The sequence below is a fragment of the Sciurus vulgaris genome (genome assembly GCF_902686455.1).
Source record: "Sciurus vulgaris genome assembly, chromosome: 1".
NCBI classification, from domain to species: Eukaryota; Metazoa; Chordata; class Mammalia; order Rodentia; family Sciuridae; genus Sciurus; species Sciurus vulgaris.
Window position 1 is genome coordinate 213,075,553 of NC_136461.1, and position 22,910 is coordinate 213,098,462.

Sequence of the window (22,910 nt, forward strand, 5' to 3'; positions counted from 1 at the left end):
GTGGTGGCAGCAGTTTAGATGGCAGCTGGCATCCGAGGCAGCAGCACCCGGGATAGGCCTCCGGGGGCCTGCGGCGGCGTGGGTGCAGTGGCACCTGAGAATACGCCTCTAGGTCTGCAGTAGCCTTGGGGAAGTTGTAACTCCGTCCCCGCAGGACCTGGGGCAACCAGGCTCTCGGTGTACTTTTCCTTTTCATCCACTACCTCTTCTACATGTATGCAGTCAACGGTGTGTTGGGACCTTCCATGTTGTTGATGGCTGGTTGTGGTTCTTGCCCTGTCGCTCATGACAGTTCGTGGATTCCCCCACTAGAACACAGGGCACCAGGTCTCCTTGTGTGTGCTTCCCCCACTGGGCAAGTGGCTTCCCGTGCACCTTCCTGCAGGGCCGGGGCTTTTGCTTGTATTGTTGCCTACATAAGCACAACCGAGTACAGTGTTGTCAGGGGTCTCACTATTTTTATCATGCCCCTCCAATTTTTGCCCTTGTTTTAGTTGCAGTGTTTGCTTACATTATCTGTGTGTGCAGGTCTGTTTCTGAAGGCCTTTTCTTGTAAACATTGATTTTAATTGAGTTTCCTTCAAAGTACAGTATGATCTTTTAAAGTTCAATCAGTGAGAAGCTGCAAGTAACAGAAAAATCTTATTTCTGTCTTGAATGAGTTTAGCCTACACAGAACTATAGATTCATGGTTACTTTTCCTGAATCCTTTCCTTCATTTTCTGGAAGGCAAGCACTCTACCAACTGAGCCATCTCCCCAGCCCCACTTCTTTTCATTTTTATTATTTTGACTAGGTCTCGCTAAGTTGCTGATCTCAAACTTGTGATCCTCCCACCTCAGTCTCCTGAGTTGCTGGGATTACAGGCATGTGTACCACCATACCTGGTGTCCAGGTACTTCTTTTATATATATCTTTATTGATTTGTTGATTTTTATGCAGTGCTGAGGATTGAACCCAATCCCTCACACGTGCGAGGCAAGCGCTCTACCACTGAGCCACAACCCCAGCCCCCAGGTGCTTCTTGATTCTTCACTTTGAATATTCTTAGCCACTATCCTTGATTATTGCCTTTCCTACAATCCCTTACTCTCTTCTGGAGGGTCTTTTTGATGTTTGAATAGTGGGGAATTGGGGCAGATCCCATTTAGGGAAAGCAGAAAGAGACATTCCAACAGGCAACTCTGAAGAAAGGCAGAGAGGGAAGAATCAGAAGAGCAGAGGCCCAGGATCAGAGGCTGCCACAGTAAGCAAGGAGGAATCACCATCTGCTGGTGGACTGCCTCCTGTCCTAAGTAAACTCATTTCCACAGGTGTGTCCAGGGCCCAGGCAGGATCTTCTGCCCTGACAAGGGTGTAGCACTGAGGTTCATATCCTGAGAGAACCCAGAGGTTGATACACAATCTGAGGCTAGCCCTGCCTCCTAGCCCCAGTAGAGGCAGAGATTCCACCCGCCTGCCCAGCTATGTCCTGTACTTGGTTCTTGCTGTCCACATCTCACCCTTACTGCCTTGTGTCCAACCGTCCCCAGATCTGGGCAGCAGCAGGAACTCTCTGAGGAAATGGATCATCCATGAAGAAGCTGGCTCAAGGAGTACTGCAGGCATCCTTTCCCACCCCGCCCCACGGTGAGAACCAGTGTCTCATGACGTCAGAGACTTGTCTTCATCCTAAGCGTCAGAGTATACCCCTTTGTATTATATTCTCTGATGCAAGACCTCCCACTTCCCACCTCAATTCCAGAATGATCTGCTCTGGTCATGTCTCTTTTCTATCTTCCCTTTTTTTAAAAGGAAAAAAAGGAATATATTAGTTTGCTTGGGCTGCCATAACAAAATGCCACAGACTGAATGGCTTACAGAAATTCATCTCTCTCAGTTCTGGAGACTAGACATCCAAGATCAAAGTGTTGGCAGGGTTCATTTCTGGAGAGGCTTTTCTGGTTGGCTTGCAGGTGGCTCCCTTCTTGCTCTGTCTTCAGAAGGTGGCCCTTCTGTATACATGTGGAGGAAGAGAAATGGCTGGTATCTCTTCCTGTTCTCATAAGAACACCAGCCCCACCATGATGGCCTCACTTACCCTTTATCACCTCCTTCTGGACCCTACCTCCAAATACAGTCACATTGGGGATTAGGGCTTCAACATATGAATTTGGCAGGGACACCCAAAGCAGTCCATAATGAGAGAATGGAGGAGGCGATAACAGTAACTATACTCAACCAACTGATGAACTGGCCAGAAAGTGTCGACTATCTGTGTGTTGGAGATGAGGAAACATCTAGGACCAGTGACTCACAGGGACACAGAGCATCTTCTGAATCCAGTCCCAATAACTTCTTCTGAAGCCTGGCTGCTTGGCAGACCCTCATCAGGGGGCCAGTGAACTCTTAAGTGAGAAGGTCAAAGCTCACTGATGTTCTCTGCAGTCTAGAACCTTCTGCCATGAGCATGAACTTTTTTATTATTTTTATTCATCTTTTAATATTTTACAGACTGCATTTTGATTCATTGTACACAAATGGGGCACATCATTTCACTTCTTTGGTTGTACATGATGTAGATTCATACCATTTGTGTAATCATCTATCTTCCTTTTTAATCTCATGGGCATGTGCTCCATAGTCACTCCGCACCTGAGAGCCATGTGAGGTCTGACTGCTTCCTCCCACAGTTAGTCTCCTCAGCTGCTGCGTGACACCTGCTGTTCCACCAGGTCACTTCTATCTGCCTCCCTTGAGCACCCTTGATAGACTACTTAGATTTGACTGTGTAATTCATCCTCAAGTTGGGCCACTCCCCAGCCACCTTCTGTCCTGGTGACCTCTATGATGAACTCCTCAGAAGAGTGAAGATATGCAGCCCCTGGCCCTCTGCACCTGTGTATTTTAACAAGCTGTTCTGTTTACTCGTCTTTTTGGTCCTTTTATTGAGGACCAAATACTGAAGACACACATGGCCCCTGCACTCACAGAGTGCACAGACCAGTGGGCTGCCACAGCGATGGCCACGACTTCACAATGGACTGGGTATTTGGGGATGTGGTATTTGAATGCTGGAAGAGAGCAGAGTTGATGTAGGAATATCATGAATTATTTTTGACATATTGGTTTTGAGATGACCTTGAACTATCTAAGTAGATATATTAGTAGGCAGTTGGGACACAGATCTAGAAGACAGAAATCTGGGTTGTAGTTACATGTTTTTTTTTTGTTGTTGTTGTTGTTAGCATATGGGGCACGAGATTTCAGAGGCCACATTTGGAGGAACTGAATGCCTGAGTGGCCACAATGAGCTGGCAGAGGAAGCCCAAATGAATATCAGAGCAGTAGGAGGAAAATTGGGTGTGGGAGAAAGGGCATGCAGGAGGAATCAGGTGTGCAGCAGAGGTGAAGGCTGAGATAATGCCCTGTGAAGGTAGGATCGGGGTCACTTGTAACCTTAATGAAACATGGAACCCTGGGTTCAGGTTGCTGTGGCTTAGATGCAAAGAGAGATGAGAATGTGCAGACAGTTTGGGCAGTTTGTGTTAGTCATTTGTTTATTACAGGAGGGGATATTTGGCTTTATTTGGGAAGTGGGTGAACTATTAGAAAGGGAGAAGCTGAGGAGGGGGGAATGGGAAATGAAGGAGAGTTCCTGGCGAGGTGGAAGGGAATGGGACACAGGACATAAGTGGAGACTGACTTTAGCCAAAAAATTCAGAACCAGCTGGTCCAGATGAAGTTCTGAGAAGTTATGAGGTAGAAAGTTGAGGAAGCTCTTAGTTTCATGGCTTGTGTTCCATGCTTTAGAAGATTGTAGAGTGGGAGGTTGTGTGAAATTAAGAAAATTTGAGATAGTTGTGGAGGGACATACCTGCTTCTTGTCACCTCTTCCCTTCCTGGGAACATCAAGCTAACCCTTGCTTTCCTCTTTCCAGAATGAGTTTAAAGCTGAAACTTAAGCCAGTGGGAGACATGGAGTCCATATGAGTTTTGTTTCTTCTTGACAGTTTTCATTTTTCCATTATTGGAAACTGATAGGTATAATGCTTCTTTGTCTCAGACTGTGAGACCAGTCCTGGGAACAAACCCAAACAGGAAATTGCCAAAGATCTGGAACCACAGGAGTTAACAAGAGAACTGTTGGGAGTGAAATGGGAGAAGCATTCAATTCAGGAAGCCATCACAGGAGCTCTGAGGGCAAGATGCTGCACAGATCTTTCTTGCTGGGAGGGGCTTTATGACAAGAAACAGCTGCCCATAAAACTGGTTGCTTGGAGAAAAATGCCAAGTGTGTGATAAATTTGGGCAAAGCTTCATTTTGAGCTCAAGCTGTGCTTCCCTTCAGAGTCTAAACGGGAAACGTCTTATTAATGTAGCATGTGTGCCCAAAGCTTCAAACGACTACTGGATCTTATTCCAAATCAGCGAATGAGAAACTTCTTTCAGGAACTGAATGCATAAAATAACTCTTTGATAGTGCAGACCTTCTCACTGTTGAGAAAGCAAGTCCTGTGTGGAAATCATTTGAAGGTCTTGAATATGGGAAGTTTTTCAGGTGAGGTGCCATGGTATGGAGCATCAGAGCATTCAAATAGGAGAGAAGCCCTATGAATGCAAAACTTGTGGGAAGTTTAGGCTGGGGACATTCAATACCAGATAACTCACAGATGTGGGAAAGCCTTTAGCAGAAGTTCTAATCTCACAGAACAGGACGAAACCCACACTAAGGAGAAGTCTTTTAAATGTAATGAACACTGCAAAACCTTCAGCCAAAGATCACACCTGATTATTAGAGAGTCCACAGTGGAGAGAAGCCTCACAAGGGCATTAAACGTGTGGAAGCTCTGGCCACAGCTCAACACTAATTCAGCTCCAGAGAATCCACACTGGAGAGAGTCCTATAAATGTGGCCAATGCTGGTCTTCAGTAGGAGCTCATTACTTATTGAACCATAGAGAGTTTACACAGGGGAGAAGCCCTATGTATGCAACAAATGTGGAAAAGCCTTCAGCCAGCAATCCTTTAGCACCAGGAATATACAACCAGGAGTGAGAGAAGACTTATACCTAAAATTTAGTGAATCTACAGGTGAAACTTGCTCCACCCTTCCATCTACAAAGAACTCCGCAGGTGCCAACTAATGACTGATGGATAAAGGTGAAAACAACTCTTACCACATAACATGGTGTCTCTGGGAGACTGAATGTGGGTTCTGAATTCAGAGGGCTGGAGTACAATCTAGACAATTCTGGACAAGAAAATTGTTAGCCCCCATTTCCTCAACTATATGAAAAGTGGAAAAAGAATATTATTTACCTAAAAATGTTGCTAGAGGATGAAGTGGGGTGACCCTCATGGAACACTTTGCCTGGTTCTTGGCACATAGCAAGCCCTCAGGGAAGGCTGGCAGGCTGTCACCCTCTGAGGACTTGAACCTTTACTGGGGGCTGGGCCACCTGTGCCAACGTCACCAGGTGGTGCTGGGGACCACTTGGTAGGGAGGCTCAGTCTCTGGTTCCTCTGTTAGCTTCTTGAATTCAACTTGACAGACATTTATTGAGCCTAGTGATTGTCAAGGTTGGACTCCAATGAATTAGCAAATCATAGGCCACCTTGGCTCCTTAGCAAGGTCTTGGCTACCCCTCAGTGGCCCTTACTCTGACCTCTTCCATGAACCCACCACGATCTTCTCTGCATCTGATCTGATAATGACCATGCATGAGGATTCCCCTCCCCCAATTCTAAGTGGCCTGGTCCTGACCTAGTGGCTCACCTCCCTCCCTGTGGCTCAAAAAATTAACTTTTGTGATTTTATGAAAACATTTCCTCAAAGGGAATTTTGTAGGAATTAGGGGATGGAGGGGTGCTTTCTGGTTGGCTAGAAACAGCCCCAGAAACACAGCCTGGGGCATTCAGGAGAGTGGCTAATGGACCTGGTACCTCTGGTCCAGATTATCAGGCTAGGCTGGGGATATCAGTTCCTTGGGGAGCACAGAAGTGGGATCCTTTGTCTTCTACCTTTCCAGGATATCAAAGGCCTTTTCTTTTTCAAGCTCGGGAACTGGGTTTTCATGTGCTCAGGAACCCCTGCTGATGGGCCACCCTAAGCAGGGCCTTGTCTCCCTGGGGTGGTCTACTTCTGTAGGCTCTGCCTGCCATGGCTCTTTTATGATCTCTCTTTTCTTGAACATAATCTCTTTATTAATAATGTTATTGTATTTTTATACCTTTATTTTATGTATTTATTTTTATGTGGTGCTGAAGATCAAACCCAGTACCTCCTAACGCTAGGCACGTGCTCTACCATTTGAACTGCAAGAGGAACTACAGCTGCAAGCCCTGTACTATGGCTTCTTCCTCTGCTGCTGAGTCTTCTTTGTTCTGCACACACAGTGCAACAAAGATTGCTCCAGGCCAAGGATGGAATTTTATATCACCCACTCTCCCCAAGGTACCTGAGATCTCCTAGGGAGGATTGTGGAGACAGCTCCTAGAGGGGTGGGTCGGACAGGGGACAGGGAAGAGCTCGGGATTAGGTCTTCTCCCTGAAGAACACTGAATTGTTCAAGGACCTCAGAGAGGGGTCTGCCCCCTCATTTCTGCTACCCCCCACATTTCATAATGTTGGCTATTGGAAAGAGCCTAGGCCCCAGGGGAGAAGGGGTTGCTGCCAGGAGCAGATGGGCTCATGCTGCCGTCGCGAGGTGGAGCTGAGCCTGTCAGGAGGGAGCCACAGGGCTAGGCAGTCACCCACCATAGAGAACACCCCCATCTTCCTACTTTCTAAGAAGGACTTGTGCTGTTGCCTGTAAGAGGTAAGATGTCCATCCAGGAGAAGGGGCAGATGGCCACGCAGGCCTAACAGGGGTCCAGATTCCCCACATGCCTGGTTTTGGGGGCACCTTCCATTCCTCATCCCAACGTGTCCTGTCACTTCTATGTCCCTATGTGTCTCCCTCCTGAGTAATTCCCATGCTGTATGGGGCCCTGGAATTCCATAGAACTAGGAAGGGGCTACTAGGAAAGAGGGAAGAGATGAATGAACCCTTCTCAGGTGAGAGTTAGCCAATTACCACCACAGGGTCTCTCAGGTGACTCTCTAAGCTGGAAACAGGAGTCCTTGGGAGCCCCGGAAATTCATATTTGAGCTCAAAAGAGAGAGACCATAATGCTGAGGCTTAATATGTGTGGTCTGTGTCATTTACATGGAGCTGCCTGGCATATGACCTCATGATGATCAGATACCATGTCCTCTACCCTACAAGTCTGAAAATTAGGGACCTTAACAACATGTCCAATGTTGGAACCCAAATATTTTGCCTCCAAGATCCAGTTTTTCTCCTGCTACGTCTCTCCAAGTCCTCATGGGTAGGACCTTTATCCAGTGCCGTCCTTGGCTCTAGGAATCTCAGCCATTGTGCACCTGGACCCTGTGGACAGGAGAGGTGAAAGCCCAGGCTTGAGTGGCAGTGCCTTACCTTTAAAGACTCCTGTTCTTCTTCCTGTTTTTGCATTCAGCTGAAAAACAAAAAGAAAAAGATATTTTAAAAATTCATTACCCATTTCTTTTTCCCAAGTTACAGATATTTGTTATTGATGAAAAAAGAGATCCTACCCCTCCCCGCAGAATTGGGGATTGAACCAGGGGTATTCTGCCAGTGAGCTACATCTCCAGCCCTTTTAACTTTTTATTTTGAGACACAGGTCTTGCTAAGTTACCCAGGCTGGCCTTGAAATAGTGACCCTCCTGCCCCAGCCTCCCAAGTTGCTAGAAGTACAGGTGTGAATCATGAGCTTTTTTTACAGTAAGTCGATATCGCCATTGTTTCCACATTATACGCTGCCCCTTTCTTGTCTAAGGAGAAGAGTTTTGTGGATGTGGCCCTCACCTGAGAAGGGCCGGTTTCCATCTCTGGGACCACCCACACTGCTTTCTATGGATCTGGCCCCAAGGAGAGAGGAGCCCTTGTAGTCAGGGGGCCCTTCAGCGTGGCTCTGGGGTCGGCCTTGCGTGGGCAGAGGCTGGCCCGGAGCCTCCTGGGACCAGAGTTGAGCCGCCTCGCGGCTGGTGCTCCCAGCGTCCTGCACTCTTGAGTCCAGGTGTTTGCCACGACTCTTTCCCCGTCACACTCGGTATATGGTCTGCGGGTTTGAGACAGGAGCCCTGTCCAGCCCGTTCCCGTAGCTCGACAGTGTTCTCTTTGGTCCTAAGAGGCCTGGGGGACGTCCCTTGGATCCAACGACTGGCGCAGGAACGTGGGGACGAGGCCAGCAGTCCGCGTGTCTGCCGGCAGGGCTGCGGCTCCTGTACCTGAGCCAGGTTTGTGCGCTTTCAAACGTGACGCGGTCGGACGCCACTTAGACCGTGTGCGGCACACAGCCCCTGATCTCCCTGGGTAAGTTCCTTCTTCAGGATTCAGCTCTGGGGTTTCCTACTCCATGAACAACCCCGGACTCCTCTCCTCCTAGGCCCAGGCAGGCCTGATCTGCACAAAGCAGGCATGGGTGGTGCTGGGACCCTCTGTGGTTCTTTGTAGGAAGCGTGAAAGGAGAAAATCATTCATTGCATACCTACTATACTCATTTGTTCTGAATTAAACTTCATGCGTCCCGAGTGTCAGTGCTGGGATGCACAATGTAGAGATGAACCTGAGGCTGATAAATATTGTTGTTCACACAGGCAGTTGGTACAGACCTGGGATTTGAATCTGCTTGGTTTCAGAGCCTTGCCTTCCTTATATCAGAACATCTTCCCTTAGCCCTCCTGCTGGGTGTCAGCACCTCCTACTGTGGTGTGTTCAGGCCCCATCTCTGACCTGACCATGGTTCCAGAAGAGCTGGGTTTGACCTTCCTTCAGGAGGGGCAGAGGCCTATGCCTTTCTGCCATCTTTGGAGACTGGCTGGCAGGGGATGTCAAGACTGGGCCTGGGCTTGGACCACAGGACCATCCTGCCCTGGACCTGCCTTGGAATGAGTCACCAGCACTTGCCTCCTTTCTGTGGAATAGGACTTCGAGGTTCCAAACCTGATGTCATCACCAGGCTGGAGCAGGGAGACGACACTTGTACCCCACACTCACCAATGATGGGGGTAAGTGGAGCTGGAAGCAGGAGAGTGAGGTGAGTCTCCCTGCTCTTTGCTGCTTCTGCTGGCAGGTGTTGCTGTCTCACCAGGCCCTTCTCTGAGCTCCAGACTGTTGAGGGCCGTCTTGGACAAGATGGCGCCTGGCAGTGAGCCAAAGGGCACTGGCTACCAAAATAAGGAAGTACCCAAACAGGCTGCTTGCTTACTAGTTTCTTGGAGACTTATGACATGTTAACACCAGACTCAAGGATTGGCTATCTAATATCATGCCATGCGTGGGCAACTTGTGATTTATATAGTGTTATGCTGACATTCCTTTGCATGCTGTCCTGCGTGAGAGAAAGCTTTGCTATAATTGGCTGATAAGCTAGGAGCCTGGGGGAGGAGAGAGGGAGAAGGGAGAAGAAGGGAGATAGTGGCAGAACAAAGGAGGCAGAAAAACAGGGAGGACGCAATAAATCTCGTCAACTAAAGATTGGTGGTGTCTCCTTTCTCTGCGCCAGTTCCGCTGGATGGAACACCAGACCAAATCTCTTGTCATCCCCAGGAGTTTGTTTTCCTTCTCTATTATCTATCTTTCCTCTTGTCTTATTTCTTGCTCTCAATATCCTATTATCCTCAATGTGTTTGTTTTCCTGACCTTAGAAAATTCTCTTTCCACCCCAGGAAAGAGCTTAGGTGTCTCTCCTGGCAGCTGGCTCCACACTCCTCACTCCGTGGCATCCTCTCCTCCCCAGCCTTGCTGGACATCTCTGCCTTGGCTGTTTGGGCATCACTTGAGCAGAAGCCCTCCTGCCAAGTTTATCTCTTGCTGATTCTGGGGAAACAGACAAATGAGAAAGGGTTTACTCCTTGCCATGAGGGACCTGGGCCTGTGCAGAGTAAAAGCAGAGTCCCAGTGCTTGTTGCTGCCATGAAGCCAACACTGGGTATTCTTGGCACTCTGCTGACACAATGGACTTATGCAGTCTGCCAACATCCCTGCAGCAAGAGAGGCACAGAAGAGTCAAATTACAATCACTGGCCAGAGATCTCAAGCTGGGCAAGGACAGGGCAGGGTTGGATGCCGGGCAAACCAACTCTAGACTTCATGCTACAATTTATTTTTTTCTTCAAAGAAACAACTGGAGGGTTGGGATTGTAGCTCAGTGGTACAGCGCTTGCCTAGCATGTGTGAGGCCCTGGGTTCAATTCTCAGCACTGCAAATCAATCAATAAATAAAGGTCCATTGACAAATTAAAAAATATTCTTTTTAAAAAAAGGAACAACTGGGGTTGGGGCTGTAGCTCAGTGGTAGCTGGAGAACTGGCTCAGCATGTGTGAGGCCTTTGGTGTGATCGCCATCATAAAAGAAGGAGGAGGAGCAGCTTTATGGTTTATGGAGTTCTCATTGGCACTTAGTACTCTAGGTTTTTAGTTGTCATGGTGTGGTCTGTAATGTCTCCCAAAATCTCACATGTGGCAGGCTTGGTCCTCAAGGTAACAGTGCTCAGAAAAGGGGCCTTTGGTAGGTAACTGGATCACAAGAGCTCCCTTGGAAGCTCATGGTTTCCTGGTGATGAGCCAAACAGCTTTCCTGTGCCAGGTCCTTCCACCATGACCTATCTCAGCACCAGCCCAAAGTGATGGCTGACTGACCACGGCCTGCAACCTCTTCATGAACCAAAATGAATCTTCCCTCCTTGAAGTTGACTTTCTCAGGTATTTTGTCACAGTGATGAAATGCTGACTCACAGAAGTGTATGGTTTTACATATTTTGACATTTTACAGTTTTCAAATTTTCACATCACATGTGTGGAATTGTCACTACTATCAGGATGGCAAACATATCCATCACCTCCAGAAGCTTTCTCGTGTCCCTTTGAAACCCTCTCTTATTCCCTCTGTCTGTCCTGAAGCGGTCTGTACTTTCAGGACAGAAAGATATGTTCCCTTTCACTGTAGGTTACATTTCCAGGTTTTATGCAAGTAGAACATAAAGCAGGCACTCTTTTTCTCTGGCTTATTTTACTCAACATAATTATTTTGGACATTCATGTTGTATGTATAGACAATCTGTTTTTTATTATTTCTGAGTAGTTCTATTATATGAATGTACTATAGTTTCTTTATCCATTCTCTGTTAATAGACATTTGGGTTGTTTCTCATTTTTGGTTAATACAGAGGATGCTGCTGTGAACGTTTGTGGACAAGTCTTTGTATGACCTCACAGTTCCTCTTCTCTGGAGCAAATACCTCAGCGATGTTTACATGGTGCGTGTTCCCCCACTGGAAGTGTCTGAGAGCCCCAGCTCTGCACATCTGCTCTGCACTGGGTAGGACAGTCCTTTCAACACTAGCCGTTCTGAAAGGTGTGTAGAGTGTCACATTGTGACTTTCATTTTCATTCCGTGCTCACTAAAGGCATTAAGCACCATTTCATGTGCTCATTGTCCACTTGTATTTCTTCATTAGCAAAGAATCTGTTTAAATCTTTGCCCATTTAACATTTTTTTCTTATTGTTGAATTTTAAAGAATTCTGAGTACAGAAAATAGACTATATATAGATCTGTTGTCAGATATGTGACATTCCATGCTAGTTCTAGTTTTTTCATTCTCAGTCTTTTGAAGAGTAGAACTTTTACATTTTGATGAACTATAATTTATCAATTTGTTCTTTTATGGATCATGCTTTTGGTAGTGTTGGGGGCTGTGCCATGTGTGCTGTGTCAGGATGGCGCCTGGCGGCCAGCCAGAAGTTATTTTCATCACAAAGGCAGTACGGCAGTACCGGTGCACAGGTGTTCCCAAGTGCTCCTGCTCGCGCCTGCTCCTGATTGGGCAGCTGGCTCCTTGCCTGATCTCAACTGGCGTGGCCCCGCCCTCCGCCTCCTGGAGGGAACATAAGGGGGCAGTAGGTAGAAGGCGAGAGGCAGCAGGGGAGAGAAGCCACTAGCAGAAAGGAAGAAAAAGAAGCAGCAAGCAGATAGAAGCAGCTAGCAGTGGTGGAAGGCAGATCACAGAGTGGAGAATTGAGAACTCACCTTTAGGTTGCAGATCACAGATTGCAGTACGCGGGATGCATCACTAAAGCACCTCAGATAGATGCATCCTTAGTTCAAGGATGCAGTACGCACCTTTAAGAAGCAGAAGAAGTAAGAAGATATAGATCTCTAAAAGTATAGTCTCTCTCTCTTAAGCAAAGTCTCTCTCTCTTATGCAAAGCCTCTCTCTCTCCTCTCAAAGCAAGTAAGGCTCATTTCCTCTATCCTCTATAAACAAGCAAGCAAGGAAGGAAGCAGCTCAGAAATAGAAGTAGCTCAGTTTCCAGTCCACCTTTGATAAACACCCGCACAATTGTTGCTGCGGGCGGTAACAAATTGCCGTGGGCGGCAACATGGTAGCATATCAAAAGTCTCTTCTTTGCCTAACCTAGCAGATTTTCTTCCTCTAGAAGTTTGGAATTGTAGGTGTTAATGTAGGTCTGCGATCCATACTGAATTACCCCTGAACATGATGGGATATACTTTCCTCATTCCTGTTGCCTTGCACCTTTGTAAGAAATCAATTCTCCATGCACGTGTGGGTTTGATTCTGGATTCTCACTCTCCGCTGGTCTATTGTCACTCTTTACTTCAGCACCACATTGATTACTGAAGCTTTGTAATAGTTCCTGAAAAAAACTTTGTTCTTCATTTTCATAGTTCTTTTGTTTGTTCTAGGTCTGTTGTATTTCCATATAAATTTTAATCCCAGCCCACTGATATCTCCCAAGAAGTCTGCTATGGTTGATTTAGGAAGAATCAATGCACATGAACAAGGTCTTTTACATCTTCTATGAGATAAATTCCTAAATATTTCATATTTTGGTGATGTTGTACATAGTATTTTTCATTTCAATATCCAGTTCATTACTTGTACATAAAAATGAAATAAAAATTTGCATACCATTTTCGTACCATGCAGACTTGAAGAATACATTCATCTAAGCTCTGCTGCTATATAGGTAGCCTCTTACATGCTATGTTTTTTTTTTTTTTTTGCTAACTTTAATTTCCCTTTTTTATTTTTATTTATTTATTTTTTTAAATTTATTTTTATCGTAAACAAAATGGGATACATGTTGTTTCTCTGTTTGTACATGGAGTAAAGGCATACCATTTGTGTAATCATACATTTACATCATTGTTATTTTTTCCCTCCCCCCACTCTTCCCACCCCTCTTTTCCATCTATACAGTCCCTCCTTTCTCCATTCTTGCTCCCTCCCACCCAATTATGTGTCATCATCTGCTTATCAGTGAGATCATTCTTCCTTTGGTTTTTTGAGATTGGCTTTTCTCACTTAGTATGATATTCTCCAATTTCATCCATTTGCCTGCAAATGCCATATTTTATTCTTCTTTATGACTAATATTCCATTCTATATATATACCACAGTTTCCTTATCAATTCAATTGAAGACCATCTAGGTTGTTTCCATAGTCTGGCTATTGTGAATTGAGCAGCTATGAACATTGATGTGGCTGTATCTCTGTAGTATGCTGATTTTAAGTCCTTTGGGTATAGGCCAAGGAGTGGGATAGCTAGGTCAAATGATGGGTCCATTCCAAGTTTTCTAAGGAATCTCCACACTGCTTTCCAGAGTGGCTGCACTAATTTGCAACCCCACCAGCAATGTATGAGTGTACCTTTTCCCCCACATCCTCTCCAACACCTATTGTTGCTTGTATTCTTGATAATCAACATTCTAATTGGGGTGAGATGAAATCTTAGGGTAGTTTTGATTTGCATTTCTCTTATTACTAGAGAAGTTGAACATTTTTTTCATATATCTGTTGATTGCTTGTACATCGTCTTCTGTGAAGTGTCTGTTCATATCCTTAGCCCATTTGTTGATTGGATTATTTGTATTCTTGGTGTAGAGTTTTTTGAGTTCTTTATATATTCTGGAAATCAGTGCTCTATCTGAAGTATGAGTGGCAAAGATTTTCTCCCACTCTGTAGGCTCTCTCTTCACATTGCTGATAGTTTCCTTCACTGAGAGAAAGTTTTTCAGTTTGAATCTATCCCAGTTATTGATTCTTGCTTTTATTTCTTATGCTATGGGAGTCCTGTTAATGAAGTCTATGGCCATACTACCAAAAGTGCTATTGTTAGGGGCAGTTGTGGCTCACCGATAGCTCCCAGAAAAAACGCTCTGCAGACACGAGATCTCACGCAAGAGACTTTATTTACGCGGAGAGCTAATGCGTCTGCTCAGGGTGAAAAGAAGGGGCAAAAGAGAGATGGTGCGTGGCTTCTCCCAGATATTGGAATCTCGCGGGCTGGAAGGAACCAATAGCGGAGGAGAATTCTTGCAAGCTGACTGATGAACCAATAGCATGTTAGGACGTAACGTGGGAAGCAGGAAAATGGTGGCAGCGTAAGCCGGAAATTCCTGTAACGGGAGAGGTGGGCAGAGTGCAGATTGACAAGTGGCTGGGAGGTGGGCAAAATGGCTGTAGCTGGTGGGCGGGAGAGCGGCTTTATACATTACAGCTATACAGATTCAATGCAATTCCAATTAAAATCCCAATTGATGTACCTCAAAGAAATAGAGCAAGCAATCATGAAATTCATCTGGAAGAATAAGAAACCCAGAATAGCTAAAGCAATCCTTAGCAGGAAGCATGAAGCAGGGGGTATTGCAATATCAGAACTTCAACTATACTACAAAGCAATAGTAACAAAAATGGCTTGGCATTGGTACCAAAATAGACAGGTAGATCAATGGTACAGAATAGAGGACATGGACACAAACCCAAATAAATACCATTTTCTAATACTAGACAAAGGTGCCAAAAATATGCAATGGAGAAAAGATAGCCTCTTCAACAAATGGCGCTGGGAAAACTGGAGATCCATCTGCAGCAGAATCAACCTAAACCCCTATCTCTCACTCTGCACAAAACTCAACTCAAAATGGATCAAGGACCTCAGAATCAGACCAGAGACCCTTCATCTTATAGAAAAAAATGTAGGTCCAAATCTTCAACATGTCAGCCCAGGATCAGACTTCCCTTTTTTATTAATGAGAAAGTTCTGTGGTTTCAAGTCTCGATGCGACACCATTCTTCTGTGGCAATAAGCTAATCCATGTAGAATTTGGTATAGAAACATCTCCATTGAGATCCATCTATGTTTATGATTTCTGAGACAAACACCTGCTGGTGACTGGACTTTATCAGATGATTTCCAGAAGATTGGTCACTCTTAACATCTGATCCCATTTTTAGATATTTGTGATCAATATTGAATGAGTAAGGCTTCTCCTGATGGCCATCAGTTAAGAAACAATGATGAGAAAGTCAGGGGTACAACTTGGTGGTAGAGTACTTGTCTAGAATACTCAGGCCCAGTACATGTAGGACTGCATCCATGGGGAGGTATGACAGGAAAGCAGCTCCACTGATGCCAGGACGTGCTGGCCACGTCTGAGGCAGGGTGGGTCCTGGCTGAGGGTTGCAGCCAGCCAGGCTCCTCTTCCTCTTGGACCAAGCCAGGGACGCTCAGAGTTGAAGGGAGCCTTGGGACCACCTGGAGTTTGCTGCGCATGGTGGTCTTCTCCCTGCGCCTTCCAACAGACACCTCCATCTCTTCCCTCAGGTCAGCAAGCCGGTGAGAGAAGACACTCCTCAGGGATGGCCAGATCCGCAGTTGAAGAGAACACAGCACCAGTCCCTGAATCCATGTCCCGGTTGAACAGAGTTTGGCCCTGCTGTGCGCCACTGCTGCAGCTCAGCGCTGCCATCTTGTAAAGGAGAGGCTTGCCCCTGCTATGTTTGATGTACACCAAGGGAATGAAGAAATTCTCTGACCTACACTTAAGAATAGGTGATAAGACCCTCCTTACTCCAGAGGGGTCCTGCCCCATACCCTGGAGGGAGACTTACTGCACAGAGAGGCCAAGAAGACTGAAGAGACAGTCCTTCCTGGGTTCTCCCACCTAGGTCTATTAGCAATCATGCCTGTGCAATGAAGACTCCACAAAACCCGAGGTGGCACACGCCTGTAATCCAGTGACTCAAGAGGCTTGGCAGCTTAGCAAGACCCTGTCCCAAATTAAAAAGGACTGGGGGTGTAGGTCAGTGGCAGAGTGTCCCTGGGCTCAATCCCTAGTACTAAACAAAGCAAAAAACAAAACAAAACAAAACAAAAACCTAAAAGACAGAGTTCAGAGATGACTGAACACACAGAGGTTTCTGGAGGGTGGCATGCCCAGGGAGGAGAAGCCTGGGCGCTTTTTCCCCTTACCCCATTCCTTACCCTTCGCACAAGTGTTTCCTTGAATTATGAGTTACCCAAGCACATCAATGAAACCCAAGGAGGGGTTGTCGGAACCTCTATTTGTAGCTGGTCTGAGCAGAGGCCCAGGTGAAATAATCTGAGGCTTTTAATCATAAGTAGGGCTGGCAGCCTTGGAGAGTGAGCCCTCCATGGGTGGGACCTGATGCTGCTTCCCGCTCTGTCAGAACTGAATGGGATCAGAGGATTCCAGCTGGTGGCCATTGCAGAGCTGATTGCCTGCTTGCTGGTGGGCAGAAACTTTCACTCTGAGGTCACAAATGCAATTGTATTGCGAGCGTACAGTAGGAGAGACAGTCTGAGTCATGTTTTTTCCCCGCTACTTACCAAAGAAACTTTCACCCTGTTTTTTCCTCCCTCTTCCTTTTTTCTTTTCTTTTCTTTTTTTCTTTTTTTTTTTTTTTGTGTTGTGGTCTATTTGATTTCTGGAATTGAGAAGGATTTGTTTGATGTACATGGATGAGCCAATGTTTGGGGCATAGATATTTATGATTGTTATGTCTTGCTGATTTATGGTTCCCTTAAGAGGTATGCAATGTCCTTCTTTATCCCTTCTGACTAACTTTGGCTTGAAGTCCACATTATCTGAAATGAGGATGGATACTCCAGCTTTTCTGCTGTGTCCGTGTGCATGGTATGTTTTTTCCCATCCTTTCACCTTAAGTCTATGGGTATCTCTTTCTATGAGTGAGTCTCTTGCAGGCAGCATATTGTTGGATTTTTCTTTTTAATCCAATTCTGCCAGTCTATGTCTTTTGATTGATGAATTCAGGCCATTAACATTCAGGGTTATTATTGTGATATGATTTGTATTCCCAGTCATTTGACTCATTTTTGTTTTTTGACATGATTTGGTTTCTCCTTTATTTGGCTATTCCTTTAGGATAGTTCCTCCCGTTGCTGATTTGCATCGTTGTTTTTCATCTCTCCCTCATGGAATATTTTGCTGAGAATGTTCTGTAATGCCGGCTTTCTTTATGTAAATTCCTTTAGCTTTTGTTTATCATGGAAGGATCTTATTTTGTCATCAAATCTGAAAGTAAGTTTTGCTGGGTATAAGATTCTTGGTTGGCATCCATTTTCTTTCAGGGCTTGATAAATGTTGTTCCAGGCCCTTCTAGCTTTTAGGGTCTGGATTGAAAAATCTGCTGATATTCTTTTTTTTTATTTATTTATTTTTCATACATTTACATAGAGTAATGATGTTTGATTCATTCCGTTATTTTTTCCTTCCCCCCCACTCCTCCCACCTCTCTTTTCCCTCTATACAGTCCCTCCTTCCTCCATTCTTGCCCCCCTCCCATCCCCCATTATGTGTCATCATCTGCTTATCAGTGAGATCATTCATCTTTTGGATTTTTGAGATTGGCTTATCTCACTTAACATGATATTCTCCAATTTCATCCATTGCCTGCAAATGCCATAATTTTATTATTCTTTATGGCTGAGGAATATTCCATTGTGTGTGTGTGTATATATATATATATGTATATATATATGTATATATCAATATATATATCACAGTTTCTTTATCCATTCATCAATTGAAGGGCATCTAGGTTGGTTCCATAGTCTGGCTATTGTGAATTGAGCAGCTATGAACATTGATGTGGCCGTATCTCTGTAGTATGCTGATTTTAAGTCCTTTGGGTATAGTTCGAGTAGTGGGATAGCTAGGTCAAATGGTAGGTCCATTCCAAGTTTTCTAAGGAATCTCCACACTGCTTTCCAGAGTGGCTGCACTAATTTGCAACGCCACCAGCAATGTATGAGTGTGCCTTTTTCCCCACATCCTCTCCACACCTATTCTTGCTTGTATTCTTGATAATCACCATTCTAATTGGGGTGAGATGGAATCTTAGTGTAGTTTTTTTTTTTTTTTCCAGCTTTTAAAATTTTTTTTTATTTTTCCCCTTTTACACAAAACAAATAGAAGAAATAATACAGGATTAAAACTGCTAAAGTAGTTAATTGGTAGAACATGTATTCACACAAAAAAAATCCAGATAGGAAAACAGGCTTATTTACAATGAAGAAACACATGTAAAATTAAGGTAGTTGTCATATGAAACATTAAAAAAAGAATTGAACATATACTACCGGGTGCAGGTGTTTACAGCAATATTGAAGGGAGAAAACAACACTTAATTAGGAACAGAGATACCACAAGGTACAGGTTTTACAGTGTCAGTGCAATAAATTCACAAAACTACATTACAGCTAATTAATCAGTTTAAGAATTGTTCCCAACATGTCACATTTTTGGCCCTCAAAGGTTTATTCCTACAGATTTCAACTACTCTAAATTTCTAGCTACTGAGAAGGAAAGACTGACAAGCTTTCCAAAGAGTCATAAATCTATGTAGACCAGAGGCCAGCTATCACACTACGTGTCTGTTCTCACCAACAGCCCCGGAATTTTTCAAAGAAATATTGAAGGAAAAAAGTCGTCAGTGTAGTCACTATCTTCAATGCCAAACCAAAGGGGACCAAGTAATGGCCACAACCAAAGAATGGGAATTTGAGGTTTACCCTTGAAGGCTTTCTCTGGTCTTAAAAATTAGGTTATTTTCTTCTCTACTGTAATGAATTTTGACTAAACACAGAAAGACTTTTGTCTTTGTTTAGCTAGTCATGGAGTAAAGGTATCGAACACAAGTCTTAATCTACTACGGACTTTAAGTCAGCTGAAAACATGAAATGCTAAGTATGCTAAAAATCCTAAGTACAATCTTTTGAAAGTCTGCTGTTAAAAAGACTTAAGGGTTTACTAACAAGTGGTGCAGGGAACAGCAGCTCTAAGCCTGTCAGATTCCCTGTGGAACAAAGAATCAATGTTTCCTAGAAATGGCTTAAGTTTTGCACAAGGGAGAAGTCTGTACAAACTAGGGCATGGAATTAGCTATATTTTATTCCATGGGGATTCTTCTCCCATCGTGAAAAACAAACAAACAAACAAAAAAACAGCACAAAGAACAAATCTTAATTAATTGGTCTCTTCCTCAGAAGTAGTAAACTTGGTCTCTATACTCATGAAGCCAGACAGTTTTTTTAAGCAAACTGTGAAGCAGACAGTAGATCCAGCTTCTCACAGCCACAGATCACTACCTTGCACCTAGCTAAAACAAATGTCAACACTGTTAATTTCACTAAAAAGTAAAATTCACCACTGTTATTTTTTAAAGGAAGTTGTCAAAAGTAAAAATTCAATTATCCCTGGGTGAGAATAATCAAGACGAGCCATACTCATTAATGAGTTGTCCATTTAAGGCCAACTGATGAAAATGTACCCAGCTACACCTGACTCAAAGACACTATGCACAAAGCCTTACCTGGCAAGTGTGAATTTCTATGAACTAAGGGCAGAGTGAGGCAGAGCAAGAGCTACTTCTGTAACATTTTAGTATCCAAACAGCATAGTAGGAACTGTTCCCAGGGGTGATGCATACTCCATTAACACAGGAATAAAGCAGATGCATTATTCATTTTTCTTTTCTTTTTGTTTGAGAAGTTTGTTTATCTCCCTTTTGGCCATTCCAATGTACTTCGAAATGATTCCATGTTGGTTCAGTCCAGGAAGCAACAGTAAGAAAGTCACTATCAGGTAGGTGAGAAACAGGTTGTGGACTTGCTGTCCAATCCAGGCAACCGCAGCAAGAGAAATGATCATGGTCATGAAGTACATTTTAGGTTTTTCTTCCTTTAATGTAAAGAGGCGTTTCCACCAGCCTACAGCTCTGCGTCGAGTCTTCACTAAATTGCTGCAAATTTCATGGAACCTTTGCTGTTGTTCAGTGGTCCATTTATTGGAGCCAAAAATTCTAGGTGCTAGAATGGGAACAAGGTAGTCAGCCAAGCATAAATACATCACAAAACAGGAAACACCAGAGAGAACAGATGGATCCAAATAATAGATAATCAGAAACACCAAAGAAACCACACCCATGATGGCAGGTGGAAACCAGGCTCTTTCCCATCGGAGAATTTTATCAGCCATCAGCATCATTTCTCCCCATCCTTGCAAGCTGCTCTTCCAGATTCGCAGTCTCTGCAGCCAGCAGGTTGGTGCTGCGATTATCTCCCTCCCCCATCGTCCCTGAGATGCAGTCTCAACGAGCGGGAAGCACCCTCAGAGCCTACCTCCCTCCGACACCCGCACCGCCACTGGAGCGCGAGGGAACGCCCCGTAGGCCGCTTATATAGGTCGGCCTCTTTTCCCGACAGCCTTCGCGAAGCTCGCTCCTCATTGGGCGGATCGAGCTCAGGCTTAAAGGAGGCCAGACCAACTGCTGCCCAGCGCATGGCTTGAAATCGGGGTCAAAGGAGCCTTAGTGTAGTTTTGATTTGCATTTCTCTTATAACTAAAGATGGTGAACATTTTTTTCATATGTTTGTTGATTGCTTGTAGATCTTCTTCTGTGAAGTGTCTGTTCATTTCCTTAGCCCATTTGTTGATTGGGTTATTTGTCTTCTTGGTGTAGAGTTTTTTGAGTTCTTTATATATTCTGGAAATCAGTGCTCTATCTGAAGTATGAGTGGCAAAGATATTTTCCCACTGTAAGCTCTCTCTTTGCATTGCTGATAGTTTCCTTTGCTGAGAGAAAGCTATTTAGTTTGAATCTATCCCAGTTATTGATTCTTGCTTTTATTTCTTGTGCTATGAGAGTCCTGTTAAGGAAGTCTGAACCTAAGCCAACAAGGTGAAGATTTGGACCTACTTTTTCTTCTATAAGATGCAGGGTCTCAGGTCTGATTTCAAGGTCCTTGATCCATTGTGAGTTGAGTTTTGTGCAGGGTGAGAGATAGGGGTTTAGTTTCATTCTGTTGCATATGGATTTCCAGTTTTCCCAGCACCATTTGTTGAAGAGGCTATCTTTTCTCCATTGCATATTTTTGGCACCTTTGTCTAGTATTAGAAAATTGTATTTATTTGGGTTTGTGTCCATGTCCTCTATTCTGTACCATTGATCTACCTATTTTGGTGCCAATACCATGCTGTTTTTGTTACTATTGCTTTGTAGTATAGTTGAAGTTCTGATATTGCACTACCCCTGTTTCATTCTTCCTGCTAAGGATTGCTTTAGCTCTTCTGGGTTTCTTATTCTTCCAGATGAATTTCATGACTGCTTGCTCTATTTCTGTAAGGTACATCATTGGGATTTTAATTGGAATTGCATTGAATCTGTATAGCACTTTTGGTAGTATGGCCATTTTGACAATATTAATTCTGCCTATCCAAGAACATGGGAGATCTTTCCATCTTCTAAGGTCTTCCTTAATTTCTTTCTTCAATGTTTTGTAGTTTTCATTGTAGAGATCTTTTACCTCTTTGTTTAGATTGATGCCCAAGTATTTTATTTTTTTTGAGGCTATTGCAAATGGAGTTGTTTTCCTCATTTCCCTTTCAGCTGTTTCGTCGCTTGCGTATAAAAATGCTGTAGATTTATGCGTGTTGATTTTATAGCCTGCTATTTTGCTGAATTCATTGATGAGGTCTAGAAGTTTTCTGGAGGAGGTTTTTGGATCCTCTAAATATAGAATCGTGTCATCCACAAATAGTGACAGCTTAAGTTCCTCTTTTCCTATTTGTATCCCTTTAATTTCTTTGGTCTGCCTAATTGCTCTGGCTAGAGTTTCGAGGACAATGTTGAATAGAAATGGTGAAAGAGGACATCCCTGTCTTGTTCCTGTTTTTAAAGGGAATGCTTTCAGTTTTTCTCCATTAAGAATGATGTTGGCCATGGGCTTAGCGTAAATAGCCTTTGCAATGTTCAGGTATGTTCCTACTATCCCTATTTTTTTAGTGTTTCGAGCATGAAGGGGTGTTGTATTTTGTCGAATGTTTTTTCTGCGTCAATTGAAATAACCATATGATTCTTATCCTTAAGTCTATTGACATGATGGATTATGTTTATTGATTTACGAATGTTAAACCATCCTTGCATTCCAGAGATGAACCCCACTTGATTGTGGTGCACAATTTTCTTAATATGTTTTTGGATATGGTTTGCCAATATTTTGCTAAGGATCTTAGCATCTATATTCATCAAGGATATTGGTCTAAAATTTTCTTTCCTTGATGTGTCTTTTCCTGGTTTGGGTATGAGGGTGATATTAGCTTCATAGAATGAGTTTGGCAGGGTACCCTCCTTTTCTATTTCCTGGAATACTTAGAGAAGTATTGCAATGAGTTCTTCTTTGAAGGTCTTGTAGAACTTGACTGAGAATCCGTCTGGTCCTGGGCTTTTCTTGGATGATAGATTTTTAATGGCTTCTTCTATTTCATTGCTTGATATTGATCTGTTTAAATCGTGTATGTCCTCCTGGTTCAGTTTGGGAGGAGCATATGTCTCTAGAAATTTGTCAATATCTTCAGTAGTTTCTATTTTGTTGGAATACAGATTTTCAAAGTAGCTTCTCATTATGTTCTGTATCTCAGTGGTTTCTGTCGTGATATTTCCTTTTGCATCATATATTTTAGTAATTTGAGTCTTCTCTCTCCTTCTCTTTG

The 22,910-nt window shown here is 43.9% G+C and overlaps 1 protein-coding gene across 1 annotated transcript; it reads right to left on the reverse strand.

Annotated features, from left to right (window-relative positions):
- Positions 1–18,832: 18,832 nt before the first annotated feature.
- Positions 18,833–20,579, reverse strand: LOC306656746 (ADP-ribosylation factor-like protein 6-interacting protein 1). The gene has a single exon (XM_079132300.1). It carries the CDS (start codon positions 20,403–20,405, stop codon positions 19,878–19,880), a length of 528 nt encoding a protein of 175 aa, XP_078988426.1. The 5' UTR covers positions 20,406–20,579; the 3' UTR covers positions 18,833–19,877.
- Positions 20,580–22,910: the final 2,331 nt, after the last annotated feature.

Bases quoted from the DNA above. Each gene is read 5' to 3' on its own strand.
- LOC306656746 (XM_079132300.1), bottom strand. From the start codon at position 20,405: ATGATGCTGATGGCTGATAAAATTCTCCGATGGGAAAGAGCCTGGTTT.